At 41.1% G+C, this 17,454-nt stretch overlaps 1 protein-coding gene across 9 annotated transcripts; it reads right to left on the reverse strand.

The window, feature by feature from the left end:
* Positions 1–5,455: 5,455 nt before the first annotated feature.
* On the reverse strand, positions 5,456–17,396 carry Hnrnpk (heterogeneous nuclear ribonucleoprotein K). 9 transcript variants are annotated; one of them, XM_029554237.1, is made up of 16 exons: positions 17,259–17,396; positions 15,204–15,305; positions 14,680–14,777; positions 13,960–14,016; positions 12,508–12,551; positions 11,586–11,658; positions 10,826–10,897; positions 10,215–10,328; positions 9,811–9,939; positions 9,155–9,462; positions 8,998–9,052; positions 8,630–8,713; positions 8,161–8,176; positions 8,000–8,082; positions 7,498–7,667; positions 5,456–6,783 (listed from the first exon to the last, which is right to left on the reverse strand). In XM_029554237.1, exons 2-16 carry the CDS (start codon positions 15,259–15,261, stop codon positions 6,750–6,752), a joined length of 1,395 nt encoding a protein of 464 aa, XP_029410097.1. In that variant the 5' UTR covers positions 15,262–15,305; positions 17,259–17,396; the 3' UTR covers positions 5,456–6,749. The 9 variants fall into 9 exon arrangements, with proteins under 9 accessions (XP_029410097.1, XP_008847628.1, XP_008847631.1 ...); XM_008849406.3 differs by having other exon boundaries at positions 15,204–15,288; positions 17,259–17,392; XM_008849409.2 differs by having other exon boundaries at positions 5,456–6,723; positions 15,204–15,288; positions 17,259–17,383.
* Positions 17,397–17,454: the final 58 nt, after the last annotated feature.

Genomic DNA, 17,454 nt, shown 5'->3' on the forward strand with positions numbered 1-17,454 from the left:
GTGGGGATAGGCACACATGTGCCATGGCCCATGTGTGTTGGTCACAGGATCATATGTGAGAGTTGGTTTTTTCAACATGTGGGACCCAGGGATCCCCAAGTCAGGTCATTGAGTTTGGTAGCAAGAATGCCTTTACCTTCTGAGCCATCTCTCTGGCTTGCTTTTTCCCCTCCCTCCCTCCCTCCCTCCCTCCCTTCCTCCTTCTCTTTTTTCCTCTTTCTTCTTCCTTCCTCTCCTGATTGTTTGGGGCCAGTGAGATGGCTTAGCTTAGCTTTTCTCTCCCACCCTCCCCATTCCCTCACCTGTAATTCCTCTCCTATCTCCCTCACCATTCCTCCCCATTTCATGTGTTCTCCTTCTATGTCCTTTAAAAAAGGAGATTTAAAAAAAATTGAGTCGACTTAGTGCTTCCAGTACGTGCATGGTTGTAGGGCCACCTCTCCCTCCCCTAGGTACTCTCCCTCTCCTAGCAGCCATCAGTGGCCAATAGATCTTCAGCTGGGGGTGGGACTTCATAAATCCTGCCCCATCCATGCTGGGTTTTGTTTGGCTTGTGCAGGCCTTGTGCATGCAGTCACAGATGCTGTGTTATGTGCAACTGCCTTGTTGTTTCTGGAAAACATTGTTTCACTGTAGTCATCTACTGTTTCTGGCTCTTACAATCTTTCTACCCCCTCTTCTGAGCCTTGGAAGGTGGAGTTGTGACATAGATGTCCCATTTAGGGCTGAGCACTCCAGTCTCTTATTATCTATGCATTGACCAGTTGTGTGTCTTTGTGTTAATCACCATCTACTGCAAAAACGAGGTTTCTCTTGGAACTGGAGAGATGACTCAGCAGTTAAGAGCACTTTCTGTTCCTGCTGAGGACCCAGTAAAATAGTGGCATGCATGTTATGGGAGTAACAAACCACTTTCCAATTGGATTTAAGGCCCAATTACAAGATGGAACTCATGCTGGGTCCTCCATTTAAACTCTTTTAAGTGCTGGGCACCATTATTAGTGTGGGTTTTCCATTTAAACTTTTAATTAAAAAATTTTTATTATTTTTATGTGTATGAGTGTATTGCCTGCATGTATGTGAGTGCACCCATGTCGCTCAATGCCGTGGAGATCAGAAGAGGGCACTGGATTCTCCTGGAACTGGAGTTAAGGACAGTTTGTCGCCGCCATGTGGGTGCTGGGAATCGAACCTGGGTCCTCTGCAAGAGCAGTCAGTGCTCTTTTAACCGCTTTAACCGCTGACCCATCTCTCCAGCTCCTAAGCTCTTTTTTTTTTGGTCTTTTTGAGACAGGGCCTCCCTGTAGCCCTAGCTGGCCTGGATTCACTATGGAGACCAGGCTGGCCTCGAACTTACAGAGATCCGCCTGCCTCTGCCTCCCAAGTGCTGGGATTAAAGGTGTATTCCACCCCGCCCGGCTAAACTCTTTTTTTTTTTTTTTTTTTTTTTTTTTTTTTTTATAGATGTATATGCATGCATTTTTTTCTAAATATTTTATTTTACGTGTATGAGTGTATTGCCTGCATGTTATGTGAGTGCACCCATGTTGCTCAATGTTATGGCGGTCAGAAGAGGGTGTCGTATTCCCCTGGAACTGGAGTTAAGGACAGTTCGTAGCTGCCATGTGGGTGCTGGGAATCAAACCTGGGTTCCCTGCAAGAGCAGTCAGTGCTCTTAACCACTGAGCCATCTCTCCAGCCCCGAAGTTAATGTGTATATAGTTTAGGAAACTTCTATAGTAGTAGGTTTCCATGACTTTTTCAAAGGTCTTCAGCATTAGTTCTCTCTCCCCATAGCCTCTTCTCTACCCTGCTAATTCCCCCATTTGACTTAATATTTCTTGCTTCATTATTCCCTAGTCCCCTTTCATACACCTGTGCTTTATCTCCCATCTCTTAAAAGCACCCCTACTTATGCCACCTTACTGGTTTCCTTACTTCTATGGGTACTCCAAATATCTAGAGTCTGGACTAGCATCTATACATGAGAGAGAACATGTAACATTTTTCTTTCTAGGTCTGGATTACCTGACTTCTCTGTTTTAACACTTACCTTTTATAACAGTGAGACTTGCCTTTGGGCATGTCTGTGAGGGCATTTCCAGAGAGGTTTAACTAAAGAGGGAAGATGTGCTCCAAGCATGGGCCTGAATAAAAGGAAAAAAAGGTGAAGGAAAGCCTGATGAGCCCCCAGCATGTTTCCTGTGGATGCCTTGCTACTGTGGCTTCTCCACTAAGATGGACTATCATCTCAAACGGTGAACCCAAACGAACCTTATCAGGGGTGTGTGTCACCACAGCTGGCCTGGAACTTGCTATGGAGACCAGGCTGGCTTGGATCTCAGATCCACCTGCCTGCCTCCCAAGTACAGAGATTAAAGGTGTTCGCCATCACACCTGGCTAAAATTTACAAGTGTTTTGCCTGCATGTATGTAGGTGCACCCATGTCCTGCAATGCCCATAGAGGCCAGAATAGGGTATCAGATTGCCTGGAACTGGAATTACAATTTGTGAACCTCCAAATGGTGCTGGGACCACTGCAAGCGCAGCCAGTGCTCTTAGCTGCTGAATCATCTCTCCAGCCCTATCAGGTGTTTTGTCATAGAAAATTGACTCAGCAGTGTTCACTTTTGTTTTGGAAAAATAGACGCACTGATTTTATGAGTTGGAGTCTACTGAAAGGCAGTTTTAACAATTTTAAGCAGAAATATTAATAGAATGAAAGATGCTCAAGAAATTGACATAACTAATATGACATATCACCTATTGTATTAATTTAAAAAATGTTTACATTTACCAGTGAAGTCATCTGGTCCTGAGTTTTTTAAAAAGATTTTTATGTCTTTTGCCTACATATATGCATGTGTACCACCTATGTGCCTGGTGCCCACGAAGGCCAGAAGAGGGCGTTGGATTCCCTGAAACAGGAGTTACAGCAAGTGCTCTTAACAGCTGAACTGTCTGCAGCCCCCCATCTTCCGCTTTTTATGTAAGATTCTTTTTTCTTTTCTAAAAAATAAATTCAATCTCTAGGGTTTATTCAAATTTTTTTCCTTCTTGAGTCATTTTTGGTGGTTTGTATTTTTTCTAGGGATTTTTTCCATTTCATAAGCTAGAAAAGAATCGTATTTTTCCTTGCAATTCATTTCTGAAAGGTCCAAAATGTCCCATCTTCCATTTTTAACTTTTATTTCAGAAACTACACTTAGTAGTAAATTGGGCTTTTCTTTAGTTTTGTTTTAAAGAAGTAACTTTTGGGCTCTGGACACAGCTCAGTTGGTAGACTGTTCTGTTAGCATACATGAAGTTCCAGGTTCAATCCCTAGTACTGCATAAATGGGTTGTGGTTGTGTTGGCCCCTGAATTTGATTAATCAACACCCTTGGGTATTCTGTTGGCCCTAAGAATGCGACTTTAAAATACACTGCAATGTTGCTTTCCAAAAATTCCATAGTACCTGTTTTATCAGGCTTGGTGTGGTGGCACAAGATTGTAATTCCTGCATTCAGGAGGCTCGGGCAGGATGATCACAGGTTCAAGAGCAGCCTATGGGGGTATGTAGCTCAACTCTGTCTCAGAATGCCCTTGGAACTAAGTGAAATCAAACATCAAAACCAACAAAACTATTAAAACTTGATTTTTGGGGGCTGCATAGATGGCTCAGCAGTTAAAGAGTACTGGTTGCTCTTGGCTCTGATTACCCAGCAACCACATGGGGGCTAACTGTCAGTAACTCCAGTTGCGGGGAAATCCAACACTCTCTTCTGCCCTCTGTGGGCATTCCACAACATGGGTGCACCCAACACAAATGCAGGCAATATATTCATACACATAAAATACTAAAACAAAACATATTTTTGATTTTGAGCTGAAAGGAGCTTGCCACCAACCTTGACAACCGAAGTTCAATCCATGGGACTTATCCAAGTGCTGTGACATACATGCACTCCCATACATGAAAACCAATGTCAACTTTGTAACTCAATGTCACTAGTAGTAGTAGTTTGCATTTTTGGAAACAATTGGTAAAATATTTCCACAGTGACATTCTGGTAGAGATTTCAGACTTTCAAAAAAACTATGCTATTTTTTAGGGAATGGTAAGATGGCTCAGCTGGTAAAGGTTGCTTGTAGCACAAGTTAGGATTCCCAACATTCATGTAAAAAAGTCAAGCAAGGTGAAATCTCAGTGCTAGCTAGGGAGGCTGGACAGGATGACCCTTGGCACTTCCTGGCCATGGCCTATCAGCGTAGCCAATTCATGAACTAAGTGTATTTCGAGAATCAGGCTGGAGGGAGCTGGAGAGATGGCTTACCAGTTAAGAGCACTGGTTACTCTTCCAAAGGACCTGGGTTCCACTCCAAGCACCCACATGGTGGCTAACACTGTCAACTCCAGTTCCAGGGGATCTGATGCCCTCTCCTGGCCTCCACCAACACTGCATGACATTACTTACACATGATGCAAGCAAAACATACATATATATATAAAATGAAGTTGACCCCTAGCTTCCACACTGTATGTGTAATCCAAACCCTCACAAACAGGTACATCCAGTTTTGAAACTTTCCATCTTTAGAAAGTGTAATATAGCACATGTACCAGCTGCTTTTTATAAAATTAAGAGATTAAATCTCATTCCCATGCCCACTCTAGAAATGGGGTCTTGCTATATAGCCCTGGCTGGAAAGCACATTCAGTGTTTTCCTATCATGGATGTATGGGGGCTAGATGTGGGTGTCAGATTTCCTGGAAACGAGTTACCCAAGTCCTCTCAAGAGCAGCCAGCACTCTTATTAAACTGCTGAGCCATCTCATCAGCCCCTATTTGTGTTAACTTTCAATGACTCTGTAAAAGCTTTGAAACCTCATGTTCTCTTGAATTTATCTCCAATAGGACTAACAATTTGTTACACTTTTCATTTCACCACACACACCCCAAATTACTCATACATAAATACTTAAGGCAATGTAGCCAAGCTTCACTTTTGGGGAAATCACAGGTATCCACTTCCTAGTCTTGTGTTTTGTTAACTGCATCATTTAATGTTTTTGTAATAAAACTATGTACCTTCTCTTCCTCTCACAAACTGTGTCATCATTCACTTTAAAGGCTGCATGTACTACCCAGTGTATATATTACAAAACTGCCTATTTCCTATTGTTACATGAATGAACCTCCATCCCAAATTTAAGCAACATTAGACATATGACTCTATCAAACTTATTGAAGGTTACTACGTGTGTGTGTGTGTGTATGAACCAGGTAACCACTGTAGTTATTTTACTTTAGTTTCCAGTATCAAAAGCTACAAAGGGCAACTTTGAGACTCAATTTGTGAAGTACCTGACATTGAGTGTTACCAGGTTCTCTAAAAAATTCAACTAGTTTTCTAGTACCTTTAACTAGATTTCATTTAAGTGCCAGAAACACACTTCACACAAAAACCATGTTAACTGAAGATTATTGTATTTCCTTACAAGAGGAATGCTTCAACAAATCTTACATGTATCAGTCAACCCTTTTTCAAAGTGGGCACACATCAAATCTAGCATCATGGAAGTTTTATTTGGATGTGGATTTTGAAACTATCAATACAGGTGCCAAGTTACTACATAAAACATCTACAAGAACTTTTTCCATTTTTTGAATTTTCACAAACATTTCCTACATAATTCAACACACAACAGAGAAATGGTACATCTTTTTTTTCATTTTGCATACAATGGAAAAACAAGTATATATATATTTTTACAAAGTTCAACTAATAAACACTAGCAAATTGACAGTTTAAGTCTATAGGTGAGAAATTATCTAACAAAAATAACCAGAATTTACCCAGCATCAGCTACTTCCATAACCAAGTGTTATTCTGATCAATAAAACTTGCCACCCATCAGGCTTCGGGTATATACCTAGATTGTTAAGTCCTGTAGTACTGCTCCCCACCTTGGTTCTCCACAACTAATATAGAAAATTGTTGAAAAGTAGGGGCAAACATTTGCACAAACAAACAAAATCCCCAGCTTATTATAAGCATGAATATGTGATGGAATTTCTTCCCAAGCAAGACTTTCCAACCATCATGAAATCACCCAAACTGAATTGCCAAAGTATTTTGCTTACATCCAAGAGGTGTACTTAAATCCAACAGAGGAGCTGAAAATCAAACTTAGTGTTTAGTTTTGGGGTGGGCTGGAAAATTCAACCACCATTTGAAAATTGTCTTAAAAAAAAAAAAGGACCACCAAAAATAGATTCACTAAATTTATTTTAAAAATCATAAAACGTTTCTTACAAAAGAGCATTACATTCTGCACACTGCTCTGAACAAATGCCAGGGACATGTGGACTATTACTTTCCTCCCTGTCCCACCCCCCAAATGTTACAGTGACCACAAAGCAAAGTGTTCACAATAATTACATGGGAGGAATTTTTTTTAAAACACCAACAATGAACAAAAATAAAATTCACTCACTCTGCTGCTGTTTCAAAATTTCAATGTTAGTTTTTGCATGCCCTCCCCCCCAACCCTGTTTGTAAGGAACTAAAACATTACATCTGGTGAACAGCAAAGATTTCACTACACCTCAAATGCAGAACACCTATGAAGCAGAGGAATGTTGGCTTTTTAAACAGAAGCAGATAAAAAAAAAAGATGCAGGACTCCTTCAGTTCTTCACTAGTCTTAGAAAAACTTTCCAGAATACTGCTTCACACTATAAAAAAGAAAAAATATCTTGCGTTAGAATCCTTCAACATCTGCATACTGCTTCACACTGTAAAAGAAAAGAAAAAAAAAGTACGAATTAGAATTTTTGTTCGAAACATCTTCATCAACATCAAGACAATTTCAATGCTAAATAAAATAAACATGTCCATTACAATTAGAATTTTTAAAAGCATTAGCAATTACAAATTAAAGCAATGTAAAGTTCAAGAAAAATGAATAATCAGACATTAGTAGTGCAGAATTAAAGAAAATGAAACTGGAAGCTGTTAATATTTGGTAGAAAAGACAAAGAAATGCGAGGAAGGTGTGAAATGCTGCATTTTTACAGCACCAATCATTTGTCCTGTAGAGGTGGCCTGTGCCATATGGCAGACTGTGATTTGTTGTCGTTTTAGTTATCTAAAAACAACAAAATCACTAGTCTTCCACACAGAACTAGGCCAACATCCAATGAATCTTCTATAGTTTCTACAGGCTCTGTATAATTTATTAAAAGTGAGTGGTTTTGGCAGCAGTTTTCACCAGAGAAATGAGAAGTTTGCTTGGTTAAGGCTTCTTCCAGCAAGATTAGTATTGAATGTCTTCATTTTTAGTAAGAAAACAGAAGAAAATTAAGGCAGAGCTATTAATTAGGATGTTTAGAAGTTAGGTCCCCAAGTGACGGAAACACCATGGTTTCTAAAAGAAAAATCAACTGGGAAGAAAAGCTTTTAAAGGTTTTAGTATGTAAATGCTAACACAAAGCTAAGCTTAAACTGACCTGTTCTGCAGCAAATACTGTGCGTTCTGTATCTGGTCCTGTGTTCCTGTAATGGTAATGATCCGATCTTCGGATCCTTCTAAAGGCTCATCAATTTTGATCGAAGCTCCAGACTCATGACGGATTTGTTTAATCCGCTGACCACCTTTGCCAATAATAGATCCAGCCAACTGAAAAGATTTTTAAATACAAGCGTTCATAACATTTTAAAGGAAAACTTACTGTTAATCAATGACTTATTCAGAATGGTCATCTTAAGTACCTGAACTAGTAGGTTTGGATTATGTTATTTGTAGTATGTGTACTAGATCCCCTTAATAAGGTAACTAAGGGTCCAGAACCATGATTTTTTAATTAATAGAACCAAGTATCACTTGGTAAGAGTTAAACTATAACATACTGCACACTAAAGTTCTTAAACATGATCTCAATCCCAAAATACCTATCAGGTTGAAGCAGAAATCATAAAAAAAGTTAAGTTTCCTGGATTAAAGATACTTACATCTTTGGGAATAGTTACTTGTGTAGTAATAATAGGTCCGCCAAGATCACCGTATGAGCCACGACCCCCTGCATAGGAATAATCTGATTTAAATAATGAGCAATAAGTTCATTTAAAAATAAGTATGAAATAATGTTTGGTTTCACAAGGAAGAAACTTACCATATCCAGAGCCACCCTAAAAACAAAGGAAAACATAAAAATTACTTTGCCTTTAAAATAAGTTATTTTTTTAAAATTTATTTTATTTTTATGTGTATCTTTTGAGTCCCTGCATGCATGTATTCCCATTAAGACTTCTGTCTTTAGGCATCAGATCCCACCCCCTGGAACAGGAGTTACATGGGCAGTCATGAGCCACCATGTAGGTGCTATGAATGGAACTCAGGCCCTTTGCAGAGCAGCAAGTGCTCTTGTATCAGTTTTACAGTACTACAGCCAAGTTTTCCTTAATACCCCCAAAAATCTGAGTTTGCAAATAAGAGTCCCCCCCAAATTCCTCACCCCAGTTTATTTCTAGTAAGTAAAGTGATATATGGTGCACATTCTAGAAAAAACAAAACAAAACAAAAACCTTCTTTGTGAACAGGCAAGCTTCTTAGATCACACATTAACACCACTGATACTCAACCTGTGGTTCATAAGCCATCTGCCATTCTGATGGGCTCCATGTATCTATTGCAGAGTCCCAAGTTTCATCAGCACTGAACCCAACCTGTATTACAGACAAAACATCAACAAGAACCTGTATTACAATTACCAGATATATATTTTCTATGTCCAACTGTTTTATATTACAAAAACATATTAAACAATTAGGCATTTTGGGGGGAACAAAGCTTAATACATCTTAGATAACAGTCTAGCAAGCAAGCAGATGGTTTGTAAAGTATTCATTAAAAAAAAAGCTTTTGCCTACTATATTCTCACACAAAATATTTATCTTATTAATATCCCTTCCCCCACTCTCACACAACCGTGACAAATCAAAATTCTTACCATGCCATCATAGCGATCTCCAGGCCTTCCTCTTCTGTCATAAGCCATTAGATCTCTGCAAGCATAATATTTATTGTAATTTGCATATTCACACACCAAAGTTTTTATCATTTATTGCTAAATGCAGTCTCTATTTTAATCATTGGCTGTAACTTACCCTCCTCTAGGTGGTGGTGGTGGTGGAAGAGGAAGATTTCGAGCTCTGCTACCACCCCGGCCACCTCGACCAGGAGGGGGTGGTGGCGGTCCTCGACGAGGGCTCATGTCATCATAATCTCTTCTGGAGGGAGGCATGGGGCGCCCACCCCGACCTGGAGGCATTCTGTCAAAGCCACCTCTTCCTCGCATGGGAAATCCCACAGGACGTCCACGGCGGTCATCAAACATCATTGTAAAACCACCATAATCGTAGGTTTCATCATAAAAGTTGGGATCATAAGGTTGTGCACGACCTTTGATGGGAGACTAAAAACAAACATATAGCATCTTATGGACTGAAGATAAAGAACCTTGGTCTTAAGCCATTTCAAAATGTTACTAATTTTCCCCAAGGGTATTAGCAGGGGTAGGAACAGAGTCAATGACAGAAAAGATCACAACCCACCCCCCAATACTGAATTGTGTAACCATTACCAGAGGCAATGCAATGCAGCATTACAGGGACCTTTGTGTAAAAGACCAAAGAATCTATTATCAAGTTCAGTACCATAAAACTGCCAGGGTCAATCTATTAGTTTGAAGATTTTTGTAAAAGAAAAAAAAATCCAGTTTGTTTTATGAAATTGAGTGTAAACAAAAGTATTTCAAAGGTACCTCAGATATAAGATCAAGGATGATCTTTATGCACTCTACCACCCTATCCGGCTTTCCTCCAATAAGAACAACTCTGTCAGTGGAATGAGGGCAGCATTCTTGGAAAAGCTTGATTGTTGTCTGAGTGTTCTGTAAGAGGTGCATAAAATAGAAAGACTCATTAGTGGAAACAACACACTGAAAAACCAGGATTCCTAGGTTCAGACATTTGAATGCAAGCATTCCCAATATAGATGTGGTTAACTATATATAGCTAGGACCTGGCAATGGTCTAACAAAACAACTGGGCTTTGTTAAATTTTAAGAACTAAAGAGTGATTAGGAATCTTAGGGAGTAGCCCACAGACATCTATATGAAAAATTAAACCCAGTAAGGAACAAGAGAATAGAACAAAACGTCTTACTTCTCTAAGTTCTTTGATTTTAGCACCTTTGACACCAATAATTCCTCCTGCCAGACTTTGATGAATCAACAGTCTCAACTCGCAGTCAAAGTCACTTCCTTTATAGTGTTGGTACTGCGGAGGGGGAAATACAAAATTTTAGTCTCGTATCAATATCTTCCCAACACACTGTATCAGCTTATGTAAGCACAACAATGTACTGTTGCAGTGAGCAACCTGAATTTATATCTCAATAACTTTACCAGTTATGTGCTTATTATCCTCAATAGCCAGGCCCAAAAAGGACAATCTGCACCACCTTAAAAAACTATTTTATTTTCAGGTCCTGCAACACCATACCCACACTGCAGCCATTTAGCATGTCGCTGTTACCACAAAATTATTAACATTCAAATAACACCATAATAAAAATGACTGCAAAGCACTTTGCAAATGTAGTTAATTCCCACTGCAGCATGGAGCAGGGTCAACAGTGAGTTGTAAGACCATTCATGTATCATATTTTTAAGCCTTTTTCTATAGAGAAGGGAAAAGTACACTATGTTAAAATAAAATTGATCCTATGGGCCAGGCTCCATACTTCAGTGGGGTTCAATGGCACTATGACATACATTTAAGCATTCCACAGCATCAGATTCGAGCGGGAGCTGGCTGGTTGCAGTGGGTGATGGCAACTGCAGGCCCTGAAAGTAGAAAAATAAGAATAATAGGTTAAGTGTCTAGCGTGATCAGGCTATTGTCGCATATATTGGTAAAGCTACTACATTTTAAAATCTATATTAATCAAGAAAAATGCTTATCTAACAGTAAAATTCAATATAAAATCCTTTATATAATTAATGATTACACAGAATACTAATGTTTTGTAAGAGATACCATACTGGGTAGTAGCATGCATTGTTTCATTGGTCTCTTCTGACCGCAGAAGGCTTGTTCCTCCCAAATGCCCAATTGCTCAGTATGACAAACTCCTGACACCAAGATTTCCCTGTATGATGAACTGTAACCTGGCTGTAAGCTAAATAAACCCTTTGTCCCTTAAAAACCACCTAATGTCTCCTAATTAATATCTCAATTGTCCTTTATAACACAACCCCACAATGTTTTCTAGATTCTTAAACTAAGGTCTTTAAAACATGATAAACCATGACAATGCATGACATATTTACTACTTCAGAAGTGGCAGCCTAAACCTTAAAAACAATGCTTGTACAGAATGCTACACAGTATGCAGATAATGCTGCTACAAATCCATTATAACCACTTCTCTCTCTTCCCTTTCCCATTATATTCCAATAAAACACTTTAAACATCGCTTCTTGTATTAAGCACGTTCAAAAAAATAAATAAATAAAGAAAAAAGGAGCCTACCTCTTCCAAGGTAGGGATGATTTTCTTCAGAATCTCTCCAATTGTTTCAATATCAGCACTGATGCTCAGTATGCTGTCAAATATCAAATACCAGATAATACAAAAGGTGGAAAAGAAAAATGAGTTGTTTGTCACCAGTGGTCATATACTTTTACAGAGAAGTAACATAACAATTACTTAATAGTCCCCATTTAAAGTAGCCTATTTATGAATTTTACACATGCATTTTATTTTATGCCCCAAACAGACATAACATTATTAGGAGACTTTCAGAGAGACAGAATGGGCTTTTGGAAGGGCTCAGATTAAGTGGGCAATAAACTGACCAGAACTGAAGCAGAGTTGAATATTTATGTTCCCCGCCACCAAGTTAAGGATACCCTTGCTGTTACACTGGTAAAACTGGCACACCTTCTCTTAAGTGGGGGAATATGCAAGTGGTGAACATTGTATCTGGAGTAAGGTTATGGATACCAGTTAGAAATTAGATTACTAATGGGCTCTGCAAGAAAACAAATACAAATGCAAGACAAAACAAGGACAATACAAATGAGAAGTGAAGGAAAGTGAACCAGTTAGCATTTCATCAGAAAAAATTATGAACAGGCAATGTTGGGAAGCAAGGTGGGCCACAAAGACAGAGCGAGAAGACTATTTGGGTAACAGTTTGATTTACAATGCAGCAAATATGCAACACTTGAAGCTGTGCTCCTTCCATTGAAATAAAATTAGTGGATCGTTTGGGTGGGCAACTCACGGTAAAAGTTCAGTGACAAAAGGACTTAATGGGGAAAATAAGACAGAAACTTGAAAAACAATACACCGTCTAAAGGGGAAACTATTTAATTATATAAAAGGCAGGTAATAAAATACATTTCTCTCTTTCTAATCAGGCAGTGAGGCATAAACTGTTGGGACATACCGCTCGGGGCCACTGCTGTCTGGGACTGAAACACTGGCATTGTACTGCATTGGTCATTGGCGTTCGTGGATGTTGGCATTGGGCATGGGCATTCAATCAGAAGTTGTCAAGTATTGTACCCGTTTGGCAACGAGCACATTTTTGGGCATAGCCAACCAGGGTTTTCACATGGGCGTTCAGGGGCGGATGGGCCAACGTCATGGTGGGCAACGCAGGGGTAAGTCGATCCAGTACATGGGCAACGGAGATATATGGCCAAAAAAACAAGGAGAGGGAAAAGGGGGAAAAGCAATAAATTTTAATTTAATACAAACTATACTCATACTCTCAATTAATGAAACAAGCTTAAGTTGTTCTGAAGACTAACACAATAATGGACTTCTCTATACCTGACTGTGGCTTAACATTTAAGGACCTTAAAAGATGGCTCTAGTAGTTTTTTTTTTCTAAATGTTTCAGTAGCAGGCTGGCTCATGAGGGTAGACACAAAACCTGTTATGACTCAAAATTCTTGAGGAAAATGGGGAAATAACCCAGATAATTATACAGAACATCTGGATTAAGAGAAGAAAGGTTTAAAGACAAAAAAAAAAACTTCCCACACCAAAACCCCCAAATAGTAAGACTGATTCAGTTTTCTGAGATTTGAAACACATTCCTGTATCTAATAGGCAGGTTTCTAAAATATAAAACATATTTAAAAGTTCAGTTTATAGTAGGTAATCAAGAGGAACATACAAAGATCCATGACCAAGAGAAATGAAACTGTTAAGCACTCAACACATTTATTTGCCTCAATTTTACCAAGAAAAACATTAAGAAATGAGTACACTATGAGGAAAAAAAACTCAATTTTGGTGTAGCCAAGTTCTAGAAATACACACTCACACCTGGTGCTCCCAACATTTAATGTGTCTAGTCACAAGAGTCAACCCACTGTAAATTATGAAGACTCAAATCATAGGCAAATGGCTCCCTGATAGCCAAGATTAACCTACTCTTTATCCATGTTTAAATCATGCAACCTCAACATCAAAATCTTTCTGCCCCAAGTGCAAGCTGTGAAACAGATATGACGATTAAAAAGAGGAAATAAAAGTTGGTTTAAATCAGCCATCTATGATGGCTTTCAGTAATCCTCACGCACACACACACGCACACACACAGAGGAAGAATTGGTGCAATTAAGAGTTTTTACAATGTCACTATTTCTAATTAAGATGTTTTACCTTGCTTGAGGTCAATTAATTTGGTGGATTTTATAAGAAAGTGAAAAGGTTGAATTATAAATCTTCCACCTTATCCAGTGTTTTTATTAAAACAGAAATTATCTATGTAACCATTAATTACTACAAATGGTTTGTAGCTACATCAAATGGTTTCTAGAATGTAAGCCTTTAAAATTCTAGAAAACATACAATGAATCTGCTTGTTTAGTAGCTTAATACTTACGTCTGTACGGAGAGCCTTAATGTTCTTGCCTCCTTTTCCAATCACTGCCCCAGCATTCTGGAATAGACAGAAACATTACTTTGCCCTTCCTTTAGGACTGAAGTTTCCACCTACACTTTTAGCAGCAACAAAACCTATGCACAGGACTAGAGCTCCAGAATCTATTTGCTGAGGATGAATAATTTAATTTATAATGCCAGAATTCTCCTAAACAGAAATTACTTTTTAGTGCCCCTTTGTGAAAAATATCAAAATTTAAGTAGTAAATAACTTGATAGTGCCACTTGAACAAAGCAGTTAACTGTTAGGTAAAACAGTTTCCTGTGAGATCCACAATATAACTAACACCTAAAATCCATTAAATGCTTTAAGATTCACTTCCCCCACACTACTCTAGACTTGATGTGTGGCATCCCCTGGTAACAGGGCTTTAACCTCGTAAAACACCACCACCACCACCAAGGATTACAAGTCTGTTTATAAAGAACCACATAATCTAGGTATGGTCGTGCATACTTGTAATCCCAGGATCAGGAGTTCAAGGCCATTTGACTATACTGGACTGCCTCAAAACAAACAAAAACCTTTAAAAAGGACCATATAAAACAACTCTTCATTCTTCAGTGTATAAAGTTTCCCACAGGGTCAAATCAGAACTTAAAGTATCTTGATTTCTACTTCATTATGAACCCCCAAAATTCCAAGCATAAAACTTCATACCTTGCTCTGAAGCAGAATGCGCAATTCTACCATCTCATCAGTGTTTCTAGATCTTTTAAATGCTTGTTCCTCCTCCATGTCCTCTGCAGGGCGTTTACCTAGAAATTCATAGTTTATATATATTTTAAAGAAAGTGGCTGAGTCCTCAAGAAAGGACACTTTATATTACATTTCAGTTTTGTTCAGTAAGAAGAGCCCTGTTAATCCCATCCCTGCTTCTGAAAGGATAAAGGTACTGTTACTGTCTTTGATTTGTACCCTCCTTTGTAATATCATTAAAGATGATATTGCAATAAACGTTTCAGAAGTTAATAAATTCCACAAATAGGTTGGAAAAATTCGTATTGGTTCTGTTTCAGTTCAGCTACCTTATACAAGGTTACTTCTTGTGTATCATAAAAACTGACAAGTTTCATAGTCAAGACTATGAAATTATGTAAGAGGACCAAAGACAGAAATATACCAATCATTTTGTGATAATGAATTAATGGAACAGAAAACATTGTTAAATTAAAATATCTCACCAAATTCACCATTGGTTTCAGTGTTGGGGAAGGTTTCTTCTGGCTGTTCAGTTTCCATTTTCTTGTTTCAAATAGGCACACCAATCTGTTGAAAAACAGAGACTATTTTGGCTTATTGGCAAGTGTATTTTGCAAAAAATCTTTAAAAAGAGATTCTGCTCATAAAAGGTATCAGTTATATATCCTTGCAGAGCAGAACTGTATAGGGCAAACAACTGGCACACTGGTGCTGCAGTAGCCTATTAAAAAAATAAATAATTCAGTTTCCCTCTTATTGAATACTAATTCCTGGTCACAACTTTGATTTGGGCAAACTAAAGGACTATTAAGTGGAAGAGCCAGGTATGGTGGCTCAATTCGGGGCTACAGCATGACTGCCTCAGCACAATACAGCTACTGCCTAACCGCTGACATCTCCAAGATTCAGAGGCACCCTCCCCACCCCAAAGAAAATCAGCAATTTTCTGCCCTTGGATTATGTCCCACCCTGGGGACTTGTTTCATATCCTATTTCATTACAATCTGAGAAGTCGGCGGACCTGTGTTTTGTACACAGATTTATTAAAGAGCACCTCATCACCAACAAAATTAGTTTTAAGTAAGGCTAGTAACTGATCTTTCTGTGACAGAACACTCAAAACCTATTCAATGACATCTCTTAGTTTACAAATACACTGGCGGATGCGAGCCGCACACGAAATTCTTAGTCTACTAGGAACAGAAATCTAAAATCCTGACTGACGACCCCAAACACGAGCTACCAATATCCCAACTAGGCTGCGGGAGCCAGGAGTATCACCACTCCTATTTTCGATTTCCAACAATTTCATCTCTAATCGAAAAACTAAAGATTATGCAAGCCAGAGCGGCGACGGGGCCGGGCCAGTCAACATGTGCCCCTATCAAGCGGAAGGCTGCGTAGCAGCGCTGAGCTCGGGATATCCCATTTCTGCTCGCGCCCACTCCGGAGCGCCGAGTAGCAGCCACTCCTGCCTACTAGAGACTCGCCACCCGTTCACCTCGAGGGAAGGGGGCAGCTCAGGCGCTGAAGACAGCAGGTCTATCTCAAAGTGCGCGTCCCGCAGCCACCCGTCCTCAGGCCCGAAATCCGCTCCGAGCAGACGCCACAGCGCGCAGCGTCCGGCTCGGCTGTTCCGGAGGGAGCCGGGCAGACACGCCGCACCTCTCTTCGCCCGGACCCGACAGGAAATGGCGGCCCGCATAATGGCGACTACGTGCGACTAGGCGGAGCCGCGCGAGCCCCCTCCCCCACCAGCCAGCACGCGGGCCCAGAGCTCGGCCCCGCACCCTCCCCCACCGCGAGACAAAGCAACCGCCGAAGCCCCCGGCCGTTCCATCCCCCGCCGCGGCGCCCGGCCCGGCCCGGCCCAGCCCGGGAGGCCCCCAAGGTGGGGGACCCACACAAAGAGCGCGGGCGCCCGGGCCTCATCAGGCCCGCCTGTCCGTCGTCCTCCATTAGGAGGACGGCCCCACACCGCAGCCCATCCCACAGGCACCTTCCTCACGGCTTCCCGGGGCTCCAGCGCAAGGCCAACTGCAGTTACACGTTCGGGGAAATGGCGGAGGTGGGGGAGGGGAAACCGGGCAACGTTCCGCGCCAGCAGCCAACCTGAACTGAGCGCCTCCGTTTAGCGGAGCCGGACTTCCGAGCCTCACTCGCACGGGCACGTCGCTCGGCCCTGCTCACCGCTCGAGTCCGCCGTTGCTCACGGCCGCGCCGCTTCGCACGGTCGGTCACAGCTAGGCAGAGAACGAGGGCAACCCGCCTCCTCGAGCCCTGCTATCCCGTCGTCGCGGCCGATTGGCTGCCCGAGCTCCAGCGGTGGTGCGAGGGCGAAGCGATTGGCCCAAGGCCGCGTCAATTAGGGCGACCGAGAAGCCGAGAACCCCGCCTTCCGCCGGCGACTCCCTTCGGGCTGTAAGGCCTTGGGCCTGAGAAAGCCCAGGCTTGGAAGTCGTCAAAGCGGTCTTCCGGGGACGCCAGCCCTCCTCCCGAGCCCACAGGCCCGAAGCTCCAGTCACCCCAGTACCTACAGGCCGCAAAGCGAGTGGGAAACAGGCAAGACTTCGACGTCTGTGCAGCGAAGAAACAGAGGATAATGGCGTCTGCAGCGCTGTCGCCAGGAGCGCCCTCCTCCTTTCTCGTTCGCGCACTCAGTAGTTGGGGGGAGGGGAAAAGGGGACAAGCCTCTCGCGAGATTTGAAGTGGGTGTTCACGTGTGTAGGGAGG

Source organism: Nannospalax galili, unplaced genomic scaffold (genome assembly GCF_000622305.1).
Source record: "Nannospalax galili isolate Female #2095 unplaced genomic scaffold, S.galili_v1.0 scaffold704, whole genome shotgun sequence".
NCBI classification, from domain to species: domain Eukaryota; kingdom Metazoa; phylum Chordata; class Mammalia; order Rodentia; family Spalacidae; genus Nannospalax; species Nannospalax galili.